Source organism: Staurois parvus, unplaced genomic scaffold (genome assembly GCF_062004578.1).
Source record: "Staurois parvus isolate SC_StPar_1 unplaced genomic scaffold, SC_StPar_1.0 ptg002424l, whole genome shotgun sequence".
NCBI classification, from domain to species: Eukaryota; Metazoa; Chordata; class Amphibia; order Anura; family Ranidae; genus Staurois; species Staurois parvus.
In genome coordinates, this window is record NW_028320220.1 from 26,056 (window position 1) to 44,648 (window position 18,593).

At 44.2% G+C, this 18,593-nt stretch overlaps 1 protein-coding gene across 1 annotated transcript in view; it reads left to right on the forward strand.

Moving 5' to 3' along the window:
* LOC149430890 (rho GDP-dissociation inhibitor 2-like) overlaps positions 1–15,661 on the forward strand; it is a 31,337-nt gene extending 15,676 nt beyond the window's left edge. The window contains exons 2-6 of the mRNA XM_089665950.1: positions 831–1,014; positions 4,751–4,834; positions 10,390–10,466; positions 10,548–10,611; positions 12,271–15,661. Of these exons, the coding sequence (XP_089522076.1) occupies positions 837–1,014; positions 4,751–4,834; positions 10,390–10,466; positions 10,548–10,611; positions 12,271–12,476 (609 nt within the window). The 5' untranslated portion in view covers positions 831–836 and the 3' untranslated portion in view covers positions 12,477–15,661. The remainder of the gene's footprint in view (positions 1–830; positions 1,015–4,750; positions 4,835–10,389; positions 10,467–10,547; positions 10,612–12,270) is intronic.
* The last annotated feature ends 2,932 nt before the right edge of the window (positions 15,662–18,593 follow it).

Sequence of the window (18,593 nt, forward strand, 5' to 3'; positions counted from 1 at the left end):
GAAGGGGAGGAGCTGGTACACCTGTGCAAGACTGAAGGGGAGGAGCCGGTACACCTGTGCAGGACTGATGGGGAGGAGCTTGTTCACCTGTGCAAGACTGAAGGGGAGGAGCCGGTACACCTGTGCAAGACTGATGGGGAGGAGCCGGTACACCTGTGCAAGACTGAAGGGGAGGAGCCGGTACACCTGTGCAGGACAGAAGGGGAGGAGCCGGTACACCTGTGCAGGACTGATGGGGAGGAGCTGGTACACCTGTGCAGGACTGAAGGGGAGGAGCCGGTACACCTGTGCAGGACTGATGGGGAGGAGCTGGTACACCTGTGCAAGACTGAAGGGGAGGAGCTGGTACACCTGTGCAAGACTGAAGGGGAGGAGCAGGTACACCTGTGCAAGACTGGAGGGGAGGAGCCGGTACACCTGTGCAGGACTAATGGGGAGGCGCTGGTACACCTGTGCAAGACTGAAGGGGAGGAGCCGGTACACCTGTGCAGGACTGAAGGGGAGGAGCTGGTACACCTGTGCAGGACTGAAGGGGAGGAGCTGGTACACCTGTGCAGGACTGAAGGGGAGGAGCTGGTACACCTGTGCAGGACTGAAGGGGAGGAGCCGGTACACCTGTGCAGGACTGAAGGGGAGAAGCCGGTACACCTGTGCAGGACTGAAGGGGAGGAGCCGGTACACCTGTGCAGGACTGAGGGGGGGGTCAGGAGGGGGATTGTACAGTTTCCATGCTGTGACCATTACAGATCACACACATTTGCTGGATCCCGTTCTGTGTAAAGGAAATGATTGGTTGGCTCAGAGTGACGGATGTTTCTTGGCTTTGGCAGGTGAAGATGTCTGAGAATGATCCGGTCACCCCCGAGGTGGAGGACGATGATGAGGTGGATTCCAAACTGAACTACAAACCTCCACCCCAAAAATCGCTGCAGGAAATCCAGGAGATGGACAAGGATGACGAGAGCTTAGAAAAGTACAAGAAGTCCCTTCTGGGAGACGGGCCGATCATTTCAGGTAAAAATGGAAAAAATGGAAAACTGCGATTTTCCTTATTCAGATGAATTTTATTTTCATACATTTTTATCCAAAAAATGTTTTAATATTTCTCATTAGATACAAATTCTTTATTTTGTGAACAATGAATCCCGAGGTCAATGGTGTCACAGAGCGCCGTTAGCGTTCGAAAAGCAGGAAGACGGCAGAAGTGGTTTGCTTTACGACTCTTTGGGGTCTATTTATAAAAAAAATCGTCGTCTCCATCTAGTGGCCATAATGTGCTATTTTCTTGGAAATACCAGAACCAGGAAAATACAGCATTATAGACACTAGATGGAGCCGACGTTCACAGGAAATAAACATATTAGGCAAATTACAAGGAAGTTTTGTGAGGGACATGCAAATTCTTAAGCACATTTTTTATAAATAGACCCCATCTATAATTTACATCATGCAAAATGGACGGGGTGGGCGGGTGTCATTCCAGTGGTTCATTTAGCTGCATGTGCAGACTGAGCTTCAGCACCGCTGATGGGGCACAATTCCTCTCACTGACACCAATGATGGGGCACTATTCCTCCCACTGACACCAATGATGGGGCACTATTCCTCCCTCTGACACCAATGATGGGGCACTATTCCTCCCACTGACACCAATGATGGGACACTATTCCTCCCACTGACACCAATGATGGGACACTATTCCTCCACTGATACCAATGATGGGACACTATTCCTCCACTGATACCAATGATGGGGCACTATTCCTCCCACTGACACCAATGATGGGGCACTATTCCTCCCACTGACACCAATGATGGGACACTATTCCTCCCACTGACACCAATGATGGGACACTATTCCTCCACTGATACCAATGATGGGGCACTATTCCTCCCACTGACACCAATGATGGGGCACTATTCCTCCCACTGACACCAATGATGGGGCACTATTCCTCCCACTGACACCAATGGTGGGGCACTATTCCTCCCACTGACACCAATGATGGGGCACTATTCCTCCCACTGACACCAATGATGGGGCACTATTCCTCCCACTGACACCAATGATGGGGCACTATTCCTCCCACTGACTCCAATGATGGGGCACTATTCCTCCCACTGACACCAATGATGGGGCACTATTCCTCCCTCTGACACCAATGATGGGGCACTATTCCTCCCACTGACACCAATGATGGGGCACTATTCCTCCCTCTGACACCAATGATGGGGCACTATTCCTCCCACTGACACCAATGATGGGGCACTATTCCTCCCTCTGACACCAATGATGGGGCACTATTCCTCCCACTGACACCAAAAATGGGGCACTGTTTTTGCTCCACTGACATCAAGGCCTTTTCTACTCTCAAAGGTCACAGTCCGGCCCCCCTAAAGTCGGAAGGACAGTACATTTGCCCTTTGTCTAGAAGGTTTGGAGACCCCTGGTGTAGATGGATCCTATTTTCTACTAGAAAAAGGAAGGAAGGAAGTGTGCACCCGGTCCGTACCCTGAAGAAGTCATGTGTCCGTGACGACTCGCGTTGGGCGGAGCCAGGGGGGGCTACCACAAGTAGTGTGGAGGATATCTAAGCATAGTGGAGGGAATTTGGAGATCCACCCCAGGCTGGGAAAGGCATATTCGACCGAATTATTTGCAGGTCGGATCTGATGGTGACCGGTGGTGGGAGTCGCTGTGTGTAAAGGTAGGTACCAACATGGATGGCGGGGGAGTCATATGGAAGAATATCCCAATCTATGACCTGGGACTACACACGTTACCATTTGTAATGATGGAAGCTGACTTGCCTGCGATTGCTTTGTGATTTCATTGTTTATTGTACGTTTAATCTCCTCGGTCTGGGAAGAATTCGTTGGATCTATTGTACGCCTTTTCGGGGAAGGAGCGACCACAATCATTATTGCCTTTTGGTAGATCCATGGATATATTGTAACTAACATTCCCTATAGGGCAGCACAGCGGCTAAGTGGTTAGCACTTCCACCTGGCAGTACTAGGGTCGTTGGTTTGAATCCCAACCACAGCACCACCTGCCTGGAGTTTGCATGGTCTCCCTGTACCTTGGTTAGCACTTCCACCTGGCAGTACTAGGGTCATTGGTTTGAATCCCAACCAGGGCACCACCTGCCTGGAGTTTGCATGTTCTCCCTGTGCCTTGGTTAGCACTTCCTCCTGGAAGTACTAGAATCATTGGTTTGAATCCCAACCAGGGCACCACCTGCCTGGAGTTTGCATGTTCTCCCTGTGCCTTGGTTAGCACTTCCTCCTAGCAGTACTAGGGTCATTGGTTTGAATCCCAACCAGGGCACCACCTGCCTGGAGTTTGCATGTTCTCCCTGTTCCTTGGTTAGCACTTCTGCCTGGCAGTACTAGGGTCATTGGTTTGAATCCCAACCACAGCACCACCTGCCTGGAGTTTGCATGTTCTCCCTGTGCCTTGGTTAGCACTTTCTCCTGGAAGTACTAGAATCATTGGTTTGAATCCCAACCAGTGCACCACCTGCCTGGAGTTTGCATGTTCTCCCTGTGCCTTGGTTAGCACTTCCTCCTAGCAGTACTAGGGTCATTGGTTTGAATCCCAACCAGGGCACCACCTGCCTGGAGTTTGCATGTTCTCCCTGTTCCTTGGTTAGCACTTCTGCCTGGCAGTACTAGGGTCATTGGTTTGAATCCCAACCACAGCACCACCTGCCTGGAGTTTGCATGTTCTCCCTGTTCCTTGGTTAGCACTTCTGCCTGGCAGTACTAGGGTAGTTGGTTTGAATCCCAACCAGGGTACCACCTGCCTGGAGTTTGCATGTTCTCCCTGTACCTGTGTGGGTTTCCTCCAGGTATTTCAGTGCTAACCAAGGTACAGGGAGAACATGCAAACTCCAGGCAGGTGGTGCTGTGGTTGGGATTCAAACCAACGACCCTAGTACTGCCAGGCAGAAGTGCTAACCACTTAGCCGCTGTGCTGCCCTATAGGGAATGTTAGTTACAATATATCCATGGATCTACCAAAAGGCAATAATGATTGTGGTCGCTCCTTCCCCGAAAAGGCGTACAATGGATCCAACGAATTCTTCCCAGACCGAGGAGATTAAACGTACAATAAACAATGAAATCACAAAGCAATCGCAGGCAAGTCAGCTTCCATCATTACAAATGGTAACGTGTGTAGTCCCAGGTCATAGATTGGGATATTCTTCCTTATGACTCCCCCGCCATCCATGTTGGTACCTACCTTTACACACAGCGACTCCCACCACCGGTCACCATCAGATCCGACCTGCAAATAATTCGGTCGAATATGCCTTTCCCCGCCTGGGGTGGATCTCCAAATTCCCTCCACTATGCTTAGATATCCTCCACACTCCAAAGACATGCTGGGAGGTGAATAGGCTCCTGTCTAAATTGGCCCTAGTATGTGTATGTAAGTTAGTTACCTTAGATTGTACGCTCCTCGGGGGCGGGGACTGATGTGAATGTACAATATATATGTAAAGTGCTGCATACACTGATGGTGATATAGAAGTACCTGAAATAAATAAATAAGGGGTTCACCTGGCTGTGGCTGGATGGGGACATTTCCATACATGGGAAAGGTCAGCTTTACTCGAATTTCCGGACAGATCTGTGCTACACGCCGTGCAACGCCTGCGCAGGGAAACAATTCTTCCCTTGATACATGCATTGATACAATTGTTTGAATGTATATTAATATGAGATTTACATTTTTTTTTTAGATCCATCAGTTCCAAATGTGAAGGTAACCCGCCTCACGCTGGTCTGTGCAACGGCCCCTGCACCAATCACCATGGACCTCACCCGTAGGTGACATCATTCGTGTCATCAAAAAATACATTTCTATTGTTTTATTTAAAGGGAAAACGTAACCCTGAAAAACCCAAAACTGATATTTCTGTACAAATTATCTTCTCTACAACCCACCGGCTAATAAACAGTCTTATATCTTTTATATATTCAAAATAAAGGGACTGGGGGGGGATATGATCTCCATGTATAATACATAAGGGGGGATATGATCTCCATGTATAATACATAAGGAGGGATATGATCTCCATGTATAATACATAAGGGGGGATATGATCTCCATGTATAATACATAAGGGGGGATATGATCTCCATGTATAATACATAAGGGGGGATATGATCTCCATGTATAATACATAAGGGGGATATGATCACCATGTATAATACATAAGGGGGGGATATGATCTCCATGTATAATACATAAGGGGGGGATATGATCTCCATGTATAATACATAAGGGGGGATATGATCTCCATGTATAATACATAAGGGGGTATATGATCTCCATGTATAATACATAAGGGGGGGATATGATCTCCATGTATAATACATAAGGGGGGTATGATCTCCATGTATAATACATAAGGGGGGGATATGATCTCCATGTATAATACATAAGGGGGGATATGATCTCCATGTATAATACATAAGGGGGATATGATCTCCATGTATAATACATAAGGGGGGATATGATCACCATGTATAATACATAAGGGGGGGATATGATCTCCATGTATAATACATAAGGGGGGATATGATCTCCATGTATAATACATAAGGGGGGATATGATCTCCATGTATAATACATAAGGGGGGATATGATCTCCATATGTAATACATAAGGGGGGATATGATCTCCATGTATAATACATAAGGGGGGATATGATCTCCATGTATAATACATAAGGGGGGATATGATCTCCATGTATAATACATAAGGGGGGATATTATCACCATGTATAATACATAAGGGGGGATATGATCTCCATGTATAATACATAAGGGGGGATATGATCTCCATGTATAATACATAAGGGGGGATATGATCTCCATGTATAATACATAAGGGGGGGGGGGAATGATCTCCATGTATAATACATAATGGGGGATATGATCTCCATGTATAATACATAATGGGGGATATGATCTCCATGTATAATACATAAGGGGGGATATGATCTCCATGTATAATACATAAGGGGGGATATTATCACCATGTATAATACATAAGGGGGGATATGATCTCCATGTATAATACATAAGGGGGGATATGATCTCCATGTATAATACATAAGGGGGGATATGATCTCCATGTATAATACATAAGGGGGGGGGGAATGATCTCCATGTATAATACATAATGGGGGATATGATCTCCATGTATAATACATAATGGGGGATATGATCACCATGTATAATACATAAGGGGGATATGATCTCCATGTATAATACATAAGGGGGATATGATCTCCATGTATAATACATAAGGGGGGATATGATCTCCATGTATAATACATAAGGGGGGATATGATCACCATGTATAATATATAAGGGGGGATATGATCTCCATGTATAATACATAAGGGGGGATATGATCACCATGTATAATACATAAGGGGGATATGATCTCCATGTATAATACATAAGGGGGGATATGATCTCCATGTATAATACATAAGGGGGGATATGATCACCATGTATAATATATAAGGGGGGATATGATCTCCATGTATAATACATAAGGGGGGATATGATCACCATGTATAATACATAAGGGGGATATGATCTCCATGTATAATACATAAGGGGGGATATGATCTCCATGTATAATACATAAGGGGGGATATGATCTCCATGTATAATACATAAGGGGGGGATATGATCTCCATGTCTAATACATAAGGGGGATATGATCTCCATGTATAATACATAAGGGGGGATATGATCACCATGTATAATACATAAGGGGGGGTATGATCTCCATGTATAATACATAAGGGGGGGGGGGAAATGATCTCCATGTATAATACATAAGGGGGGATATGATCACCATGTATAATACATAAGGGGGGTATAATCTCCATGTATAATACATAAGGGGGGATATGATCATCATGTATAATACATAAGGGGGGGATATGATCTCCATGTATAATACATAAGGGGGGGGGAACATGATCTCCATGTATAATACATAAGGGGGGATATGATCTCCATGTATAATACATAAGGGGGGGATATGATCTCCATGTATAATACATAAGGGGGGGATATGATCTCCATGTATAATACATAAGGGGGGTTTGATCTCCATGTATAATACATAAGGGGGGATATGATCTCCATGTATAATACATAAGGGGGGGGGGGATATGATCTCCATGTATAATACATAAGGGGGGATATGATCACCATGTATAATACATAAGGGGGGGTATAATCTCCATGTATAATACATAAGGGGGGATATGATCACCATGTATAATACATAAGGGGGGGATATGATCTCCATGTATAATACATAAGGGGGGGGAACATGATCTCCATGTATAATACATAAGGGGGGGATATGATCTCCATGTATAATACATAAGGGGGGTTTGATCTCCATGTATAATACATAAGGGGGGATATGATCTCCATGTATAATACATAAGGGGGGATATGATCTCCATGTATAATACATAAGGGGGGATATTATCACCATGTATAATACATAAGGGGGGATATTATCACCATGTATAATACATAAGGGGGGATATGATCTCCATGTATAATACATAAGGGGGGATATGATCTCCATGTATAATACATAAGGGGGGATATTATCACCATGTATAATACATAAGGGGGATATGATCTCCATGTATAATACATAAGGGGGGATATTATCACCATGTATAATACATAAGGGGGGGATATGATCTCCATGTATAATACATAAGGGGGGATATGATCTCCATGTATAATACATAAGGGGGGGGGGAATGATCTCCATGTATAATACATAATGGGGGATATGATCTCCATGTATAATACATAATGGGGGATATGATCTCCATGTATAATACATAAGGGGGGATATGATCCCCATGTATAATACATAAGGGGGGATATGATCTCCATGTATAATACATAAGGGGGGATATGATCTCCATGTATAATACATAAGGGGGGATATGATCTCCATGTATAATACATAAGGGGGATATGATCTCCATGTATAATACATAAGGGGGGATATGATCTCCATGTATAATACATAAGGGGGGATATGATCTCCATGTATAATACATAAGGGGGATATGATCTCCATGTATAATACATAAGGGGGGATATGATCTCCATGTATAATACATAAGGGGGATATGATCACCATGTATAATACATAAGGGGGATATGATCTCCATGTATAATACATAAGGGGGGATATTATCACCATGTATAATACATAAGGGGGGGATATGATCTCCATGTATAATACATAAAGGGGGATATGATCTCCATGTATAATACATAAGGGGGGATATGATCTCCATGTATAATACATAAGGGGGGGGGAAATGATCTCCATGTATAATACATAAGGGGGGATATGATCACCATGTATAATACATAAGGGGGGGTATGATCTCCATGTATAATACATAAGGGGGGGGGGGAAATGATCTCCATGTATAATACATAAGGGGGGATATGATCACCATGTATAATACATAAGGGGGGGTATAATCTCCATGTATAATACATAAGGGGGGATATGATCACCATGTATAATACATAAGGGGGGGATATGATCTCCATGTATAATACATAAGGGGGGGGGAACATGATCTCCATGTATAATACATAAGGGGGGATATGATCTCCATGTATAATACATAAGGGGGGGATATGATCTCCATGTATAATACATAAGGGGGGATATGATCTCCATGTATAATACATAAGGGGGGTTTGATCTCCATGTATAATACATAAGGGGGGGGAATATGATCTCCATGTATAATACATAAGGGGGGATATGATCTCCATGTATAATACATAAGGGGGATATGATCTCCATGTATAATACATAAGGGGGGGATATGATCTCCATGTATAATACATAAGGGAGATATGATCTCCATGTATAATACATAAGGGGGGATATGATCTCCATGAATAATACATAAGGGGGGATATGATCTCCATGTATAATACATAAGGGGGGGATATGATCTCCATGTATAATACATAAGGGGGGATATGATCTCCATGTATAATACATAAGGGGGATATGATCTCCATGTATAATACATAAGGGGGGGATATGATCTCCATGTATAATACATAAGGGAGATATGATCTCCATGTATAATACATAAGGGGGGATATGATCTCCATGAATAATACATAAGGGGGGATATGATCTCCATGTATAATACATAAGGGGGGGATATGATCTCCATGTATAATACATAAGGGGGGATATGATTTCCATGTATAATACATAAGGGGGAATATGATCTCCATGTATAATACATAAGGGGGGGGATATGATCTCCATGTATAATACATAAGGGGGGATATGATCTCCATGTATAATACATAAGGGGGGATATGATCTCCATGTATAATACATAAGGGGGGATATGATCACCATGTATAATACATAAGAGGGGGGATATGATCTCCATGTATAATACATAAGGGGGGATATGATCACCATGTATAATACATAAAGGAGGATATGATCTCCATGTATAATACATAAGGGGGATATGATCTCCATGTATAATACATAAGGGGGGGATATGATCTCCATGTATAATACATAAGGGGGATATGATCTCCATGTATAATACATAAGGGGGGGATATGATCTCCATGTATAATACATAAGGGGGATATGATCTCCATGTATAATACATAAGGGGGATATGATCTCCATGTATAATACATAAGGGGGGATATGATCTCCATGTATAATACATAAGGGGGGATATGATCTCCATGTATAATACATAAGGGGGTGATATGATCTCCATGTATAATACATAAGGGGGGGATATGATCTCCATGTATAATACATAAGGGGGGGATATGATCTCCATGTATAATACATAAGGGGGATATGATCTCCATGTATAATACATAAGGGGGGATATGATCTCCATGTATAATACATAAGGGGGATATGATCTCCATGTATAATACATAAGGGGGGGATATGATCTCCATGTATAATACATAAGGGGGGGATATGATCTCCATGTATAATACATAAGGGGGATATGATCTCCATGTATAATACATAAGGGGGGATATGATCTCCATGTATAATACATAAGGGGGATATGATCTCCATGTATAATACATAAGGGGGGATATGATCTCCAGGTATAATACATCAGTGGTTCATATAGTGATCATCTTTCGTAGAGATATTTGTCATTGATGCCTCCGGTCGCGGTTCTGTATCCTTCGTTCTTTAGTATCGATCTGTCAGTGTCTCTGGGAGTCTTTCAGTCAGTACAGATTCTGTTTCATTTCTGGTTGTCATTTGCAGAGGATCTGGACAAACTGAAGAAGACGACGTTCGTCCTAAAGGAAGGTTCGGAGTATCGAGTTAAAATCCACTTCACGGTCAGTTGATCTACAATACACACTTTGTTACATCCATTGTGATATAAAGAACTGTAAAGAAACCTGCTGTGTGTCTTCCAGGTATGCAGAGAGATAGTGTCAGGACTGAAGTATGTGCAGCACACCTTCAGGACCAGCGTGAAAGGTAAATCTCTGCAGGAAAACATCATTGTTTGTTACAGAATCCTGAAAGCAGTTGGGAGGGAAAACAACATCTATAAATGAAAAAATTATCGAAAATGAATTTTTATAAGCTATTAGAGGGTTACAGGACACCAGGGATAGGACCTGGATGAGAGGTACAGTATGTATCCTCTTTTTTTTGGGTTGGGGTCCCTTTAAGAGGATGACAAGAACTCAGGGTATGGATTCCGGGGTGAAAGAAGTCCTTATGTGGGGCCCAGATTTCTGGGGCTTAAAGATATGTTTAGGTGGAATGAGCCTCCAACCCTGATTATGGGGACTTTGATCCCGAAAGGGTTAACCTGCCTGAGGGAGAGTCTCATCTATGCAGGGTGACGGGTTCCGGGGTGGTCCAGTAAAAGGGGAAAACTGAGTCACAAGTCAATTTTCCCCAAGATTGTCCCAAGATGTCCTTAATTTGACCCAGAATTTTGAGGCTTGGAGAGATTTTTGAGTGGGAAAGAGCCTCCAATCCTGATTACAGGGACTTTGGTCCCCAAAAGGGGTAACCTGCCTGAGGGAAAGTCTCATCTATGCAGGGTGATGGGTTCCGGGGTGGTCCAGTAAAAGGGGAAAATTGAGTCACAAGTCAATTTTCCCCAAGATTGTCCCAAGAAGTCCTTAATTGGTCCCGAAATTCAGGGGCTTGGAGAGATTTTTGAGTGGGAAAGAGCCTCCAATCCTGATTACAGGGACTTTGGTCCCCAAAACGGTTAACCTGCCTGAGGGAGAGTCTCACCTATGCAGGGTGACGGGTTCCAGGGTGGTCCAGTAAAAGGGGAAAACTGAGTCACAAGTCATTTTTCCCCAAGATTGTCCCAAGAAGTCCTTAATTGGTCCCGAAATTCAGGGGCTTGGAGAGATTTTTGAGTGGGAAAGAGCCTCCAACCCTGATGACGGGGACTTTGGTCCCAAAAAGGGTTAACCCACCTGAGGGAGAGTCTCACCTATGCAGGGTGACGGGTTCCAGGGTGATCCAGTAAAAGGGGAAAATTGAGTCACAAGTCATTTTTCCCCAAGATTGTCCCAATAAGTCCTTAATTGGAACCAGAATTTAGAGGCTTGGAGAGATTTTTGAGTGGGAAAGAGCCTCCAACCCTAATTATAGGGACTTTGGTTACCAAAAGGGCTATCCTGCCTGTGGGAGAGGGTTGAAAAGGCCAAGAAGCAGTCAGGAGATGTCTGTGAGGTGCAGTTATAAGAGGACTGTAGGCTGTTGATTGGTTGAGAACCTACAAAGTTCTTGGACATCTTGGAGACTCTTCCAGACTTCACCACCTATGCTACACATACACAGCACCATCTGCTGGCAGACCTGTCTCCTTCTGGTACAGTCACCCAACGTCTGGCTATAAGACGTTTTGCCTCTCCACTACATGAGCCTGCTCTTCATTTCTAAGATGTGAGTTACTACTTACCTTCTTATTAAATACTACTACAGTACACACTAAGAGGGTTCCTTTGTCTCTTCATTCTCAAGAAGTCTATCTATGGCCACGATTAGGAATGATGTACAAATGGAGTTGGCTCTAGGGTCCATGGAAAGCTTTACAGTTTCTAGGATCCAAATATATTTCAGCAGTTGTGTTCAGACAATTCTTTCTTTGCGTTTTCCTCACAGTTGCCAAAGCCACATTTATGGTGGGGAGCTACGGACCCCGAGTGGAAGAGTATGAGTTTCTGACCCCCTTAGAAGAAGCCCCTAAAGGAATGTTATCACGAGGAACGTACCACAACAAGTCCTTCTTCACTGACGATGATAATCACAACCACCTAACTTGGGAGTGGAGTCTGTCCATCCGTAAGGAGTGGGATGATGCCTGCTAAAAGTCCCACATTAGCCATGAGTGTCCGCAGTGTGCATTATTCCCACAGCTTCTGTCTGGAACCGCCCCCTTTGTTGTCGTATCACCCAACGTGCCTAATTACCTTCTAGCTCTGGAGACACATAAAGCTGCTCAAACGTGGACCATGTTGATCAATCTGCTTGGTCGTTTTTGAGCCAATGGTCCCTCTATAGGCTATCCCTTGCCCAAATGAATTGAATATAAAGATTCTGGTTATTTATGTTGAAATATATTTACATTCGCTGAGCAACCACGTAGAAATGAGTTCTGATGGAAGAATTAAGTATATTCTGTAGGTCTGAAATATGAACAAGTGTTTTTTTCAATGTCTAACGATATCAGGCAGTTGAGTTGAATGACCAAACCAGTCTAATATACGACTGAAAGGTTCAAAATGCCCATAGCCGCAAGAGTGGGATGATGACCAAAGCTCCCTACTACCAAGGCCAATGTTCCATCACTGCCACTGGCTTGCTGGTCTTATGTCCCATAGTGTGGTGTATTTTAGGTGTGGACATCTTTATTCTAACCCTAACCCTAGTTGAGTTGAATGACCAAACTAGTCTAATATACGACTAAAAGGTTCAAAATGCCCATAGCCGCAAGATTGGGATGATAACCAAAGCTCCCTACTAAAAGGTTTGACCAAAAGGTTCCAAATGCCCATAGCCGCAAGCATGGGATGATGACCAAAGCTCCCTACTGCCAAGGCCAATGTTCCATCACTGCCACTGGCTTCCTGATCATGTATCCCATAGTGTGGTGTATTTTAGGTGTGGACATGTTTATTCTAACCCTAGTTGAGTTGAATTGAATGACCAAACCAGTCTAATATATGATTGAAAGGTTCAAAATGCCCATAGCCGCAAGATTGGGATGATGACCAAAGCTCCCTACTAAAAGGTTTGACTAAAAGGTTCAAAATGCCCATAGCCACTAGTTTGGGATGATGACCAAAGCTCCCTACTACCAAGGCCAATGTTCCATCACTGCCACTGTCTTGCTGGTCTTCTATCCCATAGTGTGGTGTATTTTAGGTGTGGACATGTTTATTCTAATCCTAACGCTAGTTGAGTTGAATGACCAAACCAGACTAATATACGACTAAAAGGTTCAAAATGCCCATAGCTACAAGATTGGGATGATGACCAAAGCCCCCTACTACCAAGGCCAATGTTCCATCACTGCCACTGGCTTCCTGATCATGTATCCCATAGTGTGGTGTATTTTAGGTGTGGACATGTTTATTTTAACCCTAACCCTAGTTGAGTTGAGTTGAGTTGAATGACCAAACCAGTCTAATATACGACTGAAAGGTTCAAAATGCCCATAGCCGCAAGATTGGGATGATGACCAAAGCCCCCTACTAAAAGGTTTGACTAAAAGGTTAAGAATGCCTATAGCCACAAGATCTGGATGATGACCAAAGCTCCCTACTACCAAGGCCAATGTTCCATCACTGCCACTGTCTTGCTGGTCTTCTATCCCATAGTGTGGTGTATTTTAGGTGTGGACATGTTTATTCTAACCCTAACGCTAGTTGAGTTGAATGACCAAACCAGACTAATATACGACTAAAAGGTTCAAAATGCCCATAGCTACAAGATTGGGATGATGACCAAAGCCCCCTACTACCAAGGCCAATGTTCCATCACTGCCACTGGCTTCCTGATCATGTATCCCATAGTGTGGTGTATTTTAGGTGTGGACATGTTTATTCTAACCCTAACCCTAGTTGAGTTGAGTTGAATGACCAAACCAGTCTAATATACGACTAAAAGGTTCAAAATGCCCATAGCTGCAAGATTAGGATGATGATCAAAGCTCCCTACTAAAAGGTTCGACTAAAAGGTTCAGAATGCCTATAGCCACAAGATCTGGATGATGACCAAAGCTCCCTACTACCAAGGCCAATGTTCCATCATTGCCACTGGCTTGCTGGTCTTCTATCCCATAGTGTGGTGTATTTTAGGTGTGGACATGTTTATTCTAACCCTAACGCTAGTTGAGTTAAGTTGAGCTGAATGACTAAACCAGTCTAATATACGACTAAAAGGTTAAAAATGCCCATAGCCACAAGATTGGGATGATGACCAAAGCTTCCTACTACCAAGACCAATGTTCCATCACTGCCACTGGCTTGCTGGTCTTCTATCCCATAGTGTGGTGTATTTTAGGTGTGGACATGTTTATTCTAACCCTAACCCTAGTTGAGTTGAGTTGAATGACCAAACCAGTCTAATATACGACCGAAATGTTCAAAATGCCCATAGCTGCAAGATTGGGATGATGACCAAAGCTTCCTACTACCAAGACCAATGTTCCATCACTGCCACTGGCTTGCTGGTCTTCTATCCCATAGTGTGGTGTTATTTAGGTGTGGACATGTTTATTCTAACCCTAACCCTAGTTGAGTTGAGTTGAATGACCAAACCAGTCTAATATACGACTAAAAGGTTCAAAATGCCCATAGCCGCAATATTGGGATGATGACCAAAGCTCCCTGCTACCAAGGCCAATGCTCCATCACTGCCACTGTCTTGCTGGCCTTCTATCCCATAGTGTGGTGTATTTTAGGTGTGGACATGTTTATTCTTCAATGATAGCATCAAACCATACCACTCTAGAGAAGGATGATGACCTTAGTCGTATATTAGACTGGTTTGGTCATTCAACTCAACTAGGGTTGGGGTTAGAATAGACATGTCCACACCTAAAATACACCACACTATGAGATATAAGACCAGCAAGCCAGTGGCAGTGATGGAACATTGGCCTTGGTAGTAGGGAGCTTTGGTCATCATCCCAATCTTGCGGCTATGGTCATCATAGTGGGGGCAGGGAGGTCACATGGTTTCCTCACCACCACGAAAAAAACTTTGGCAGGAATTCTGCATGCAGCTCATTCAAAAATCCAAAACGAATATCTTGGTCGACATTTATCGCAATGACAAAAAGGAGAGGGCAACCAGAAGAACAATTTCCCCAATATAAAGATATCTATAGCTGATCTTCATAAAATATTAATGCATAGCTTTGAAAAATGTAAATTTCAACCCGACCCTCACCCGTGAATAGTCTCTGGAGCTTTCCATGAACATCCTCGCTGTAAATTGTGACATCTGTGCTAAAAATCGAATGCAATAATAAAATTCTATTTGGTAATTGCCTCTTTGTTCCCTTTTTCAATGGAAACCGGACCGCTGCCGGCCTGGGAATTCTCGTCTCTGAAGATCCCTCAGCTCTGTGTGTGTTTTACAGGATTGAGGTTTTTGTGGCATCAAATTGAACAATGCTGAATATCTATAACTATATACCGGCGTGCCGCGGTTTACGAATTTAATGCGTTCTGCAGGAATTTTTGTATTTCCAAACATTCGTAAACTGAAACGCGGTTTCCCAAAGGAATGCATTGAAAACCAATTAATCTGTTCCGGAGGTCATAAAAAAGTTAAAAAAAGTCTCATCTGTTCAGTACTGTTTATAAAGTGCACTTTAACCGGCCCCCGCCCACCATATAAGGAAATGGCGGGTGCAAGGCGGTTCTCTCGTTCTGGGAGGAAGTCGTATGATGCAATCCAACTCTAACCGCGCATGTGTGGCTCCGGGAGAGTGCAGCGTGGCGATCGGTGGTCCCCTGTGTCCCTCGGACACAGCGGATCACCAATCAACGGAAACAGCCAAAGATTTCGGCTCGGTCATGTGATCAGCTGTGTCCAATCACAGCTGATCACATGTAAATAGGGAAATGCCGGTTATCAGCATTTCTCTCCTCACGAGCTGTCACACTGACAGAGGGGAGGAGAGGAGAGCTGATAATCGGCATTCCTCAGAGGGGACATCTACACTGATCATCAGAGCACTGATGATCAGTGTGCCCTGATGATCTGTGTAGCCCCAGCAGTGCCACCTGTCAGTGTCCATCAGTGCCAGCTGTCAGTGCTCATCCATGCCACCTGCCAGTGCACATCAATGCCACATATCAGTGCCCATCTGAGCGGCCTTTCAGTGTCACCCATCAGTGCCAGTCAGTGCCACCTATCAATGCCAGTCAGTGCCACCTATCAGTGCTGCCAACCAGTGCCACCTATCAGTGCCAGTCAGTGCCGCCTATCAGTGCCAGTCAGTGCCACCTATCAGTGTGCATCAGTGCCGCCTATCAGTGCCATATATGAGTGCTGCCTTTCTGTGCCCATCAGTGATTCCTGTCAATGCCCATCAGTGCCACCTACCAGTGCCTCCTCATCAGTGCCACCTATCAGTGTCCATCAGTGCAGCCTATTAGTGCCCATCACTTCAGCCTCATTAGTGCACATCAGTGAAGGAGAAAAATCACTTATTTACAAAATCATAGATCAAGGAGGATGTCCAGCATCATAGATCAAGGAGGATGTCCAGCATCATAGATCAAGGAGGATGTCCAGCATCATAGATCAAGAAGGATGTCCAGCATCATAGATCAGGGAGAATGTCCAACATCATAGATCAGGGAGGATGTCCAGCATCATAGATCAAGGAGGATGTCCAGCGTCATAGATCAGGGAGGATGTCCAGCATCATAGATCAGGGAGGATGTCCAGCATCATAGATCATTGAGGATGTCCAGCATCATAGATCAGGGAGGATGTCCAGCTTTATAAATCAAGAAGGATGTCCAGCATCATAGATCAGGGAGGATGTCCAGCATCATAGATCAAGAAGGATGTCCAGCATCATAGATCAAGGAGGATGTCCAGCATCATAGATCAAGAAGGATGTCCAGCATCATAGATCAAGGAGGATGTCCAGCATCATAGATCAAGAAGGATGTCCAGCATCATAGATCATTGAGGATGTCCAGCGTCATAGATCATTGAGGATGTCTAGCGTCATAGATCAGGGAGGATGTCCAGCGTCATAGATCAAGGAGGATGTCCAGCATCATAGATCAAGGAGGATGTCCAGCATCATAGATCAAGGAGGATGTTCAGCATCATAAATCAAGGAGGATGTCCAGCATCATAGATCAAGGAGGATGTCCAGCATCATAGATCAAGGAGGATGTCCAGCATCATAGATCAGGGAGGATGTCCAGCATCATAGATCAGGGAGGATGTCCAGCATCATAGATCAGGGAGGATGTCCAGCATCATAGATCAGGGAGGATGTCCAGCATCATAGATCAAGGAGGATGTCCAGCATCATAGATCAAGAAGGATGTCCAGCATCATAGATCAAGGAGGATGTCAAGCATCATAGATCAAGAAGGATGTCCAGCATCATAGATCAAGGAGAATGTCCAGCATCATAGATCATTGAGGATGTCCAGCATCATAGATCATTGAGGATGTTCAGCATCATAAATCAAGGAGGATGTCAAGCATCATAGATCAAGAAGGATGTCCAGCATCATAGATCAAGGAGGATGTCCAGCATCATAGATCAGGGAGGATGTCCAGCATCATAGATCAAGGAGGATGTCCAGCATCATAGATCAGGGAGGATGTCCAGCATCATAGATCAAGGAGGATGTCCAGCATCATAGATCAAGGAGGATGTCCAGCATCATAGATCAATGAGGATGTCCAGCTTTATAAATCAAGAAGGATGTCCAGCATCATAGATCAAGGAGGATGTCCAGCATCATAGATCATTGAGGATGTCCAGCGTCATAGATCATTGAGGATGTCTAGCGTCATAGATCAGGGAGGATGTCCAGCGTCATAGATCAAGGAGGATGTCCAGCATCATAGATCAAGGAGGATGTCCAGCATCATAGATCAAGGAGGATGTCCAGCATCATAGATCAGGGAGGATGTCCAGCATCATAGATCAGGGAGGATGTCCAGCATCATAGATCAAGGAGGATGTCCAGCATCATAGATCAGGGAGGATGTCCAGCATCATAGATCAGGGAGGATGTCCAGCATCATAGATCAAGGAGGATGTCCAGCATCATAGATCAAGGAGGATGTCCAGCATCATAGATCAGGGAGGATGTCCAGCATCATAGATCAGGGAGGATGCCCAGCATCATAGATCAAGGAGGATGTCCAGCATCATAGATCAGGGAGGATGTCCAGCATTATAGATCAGGGAGGATGTCCAGCATCATAGA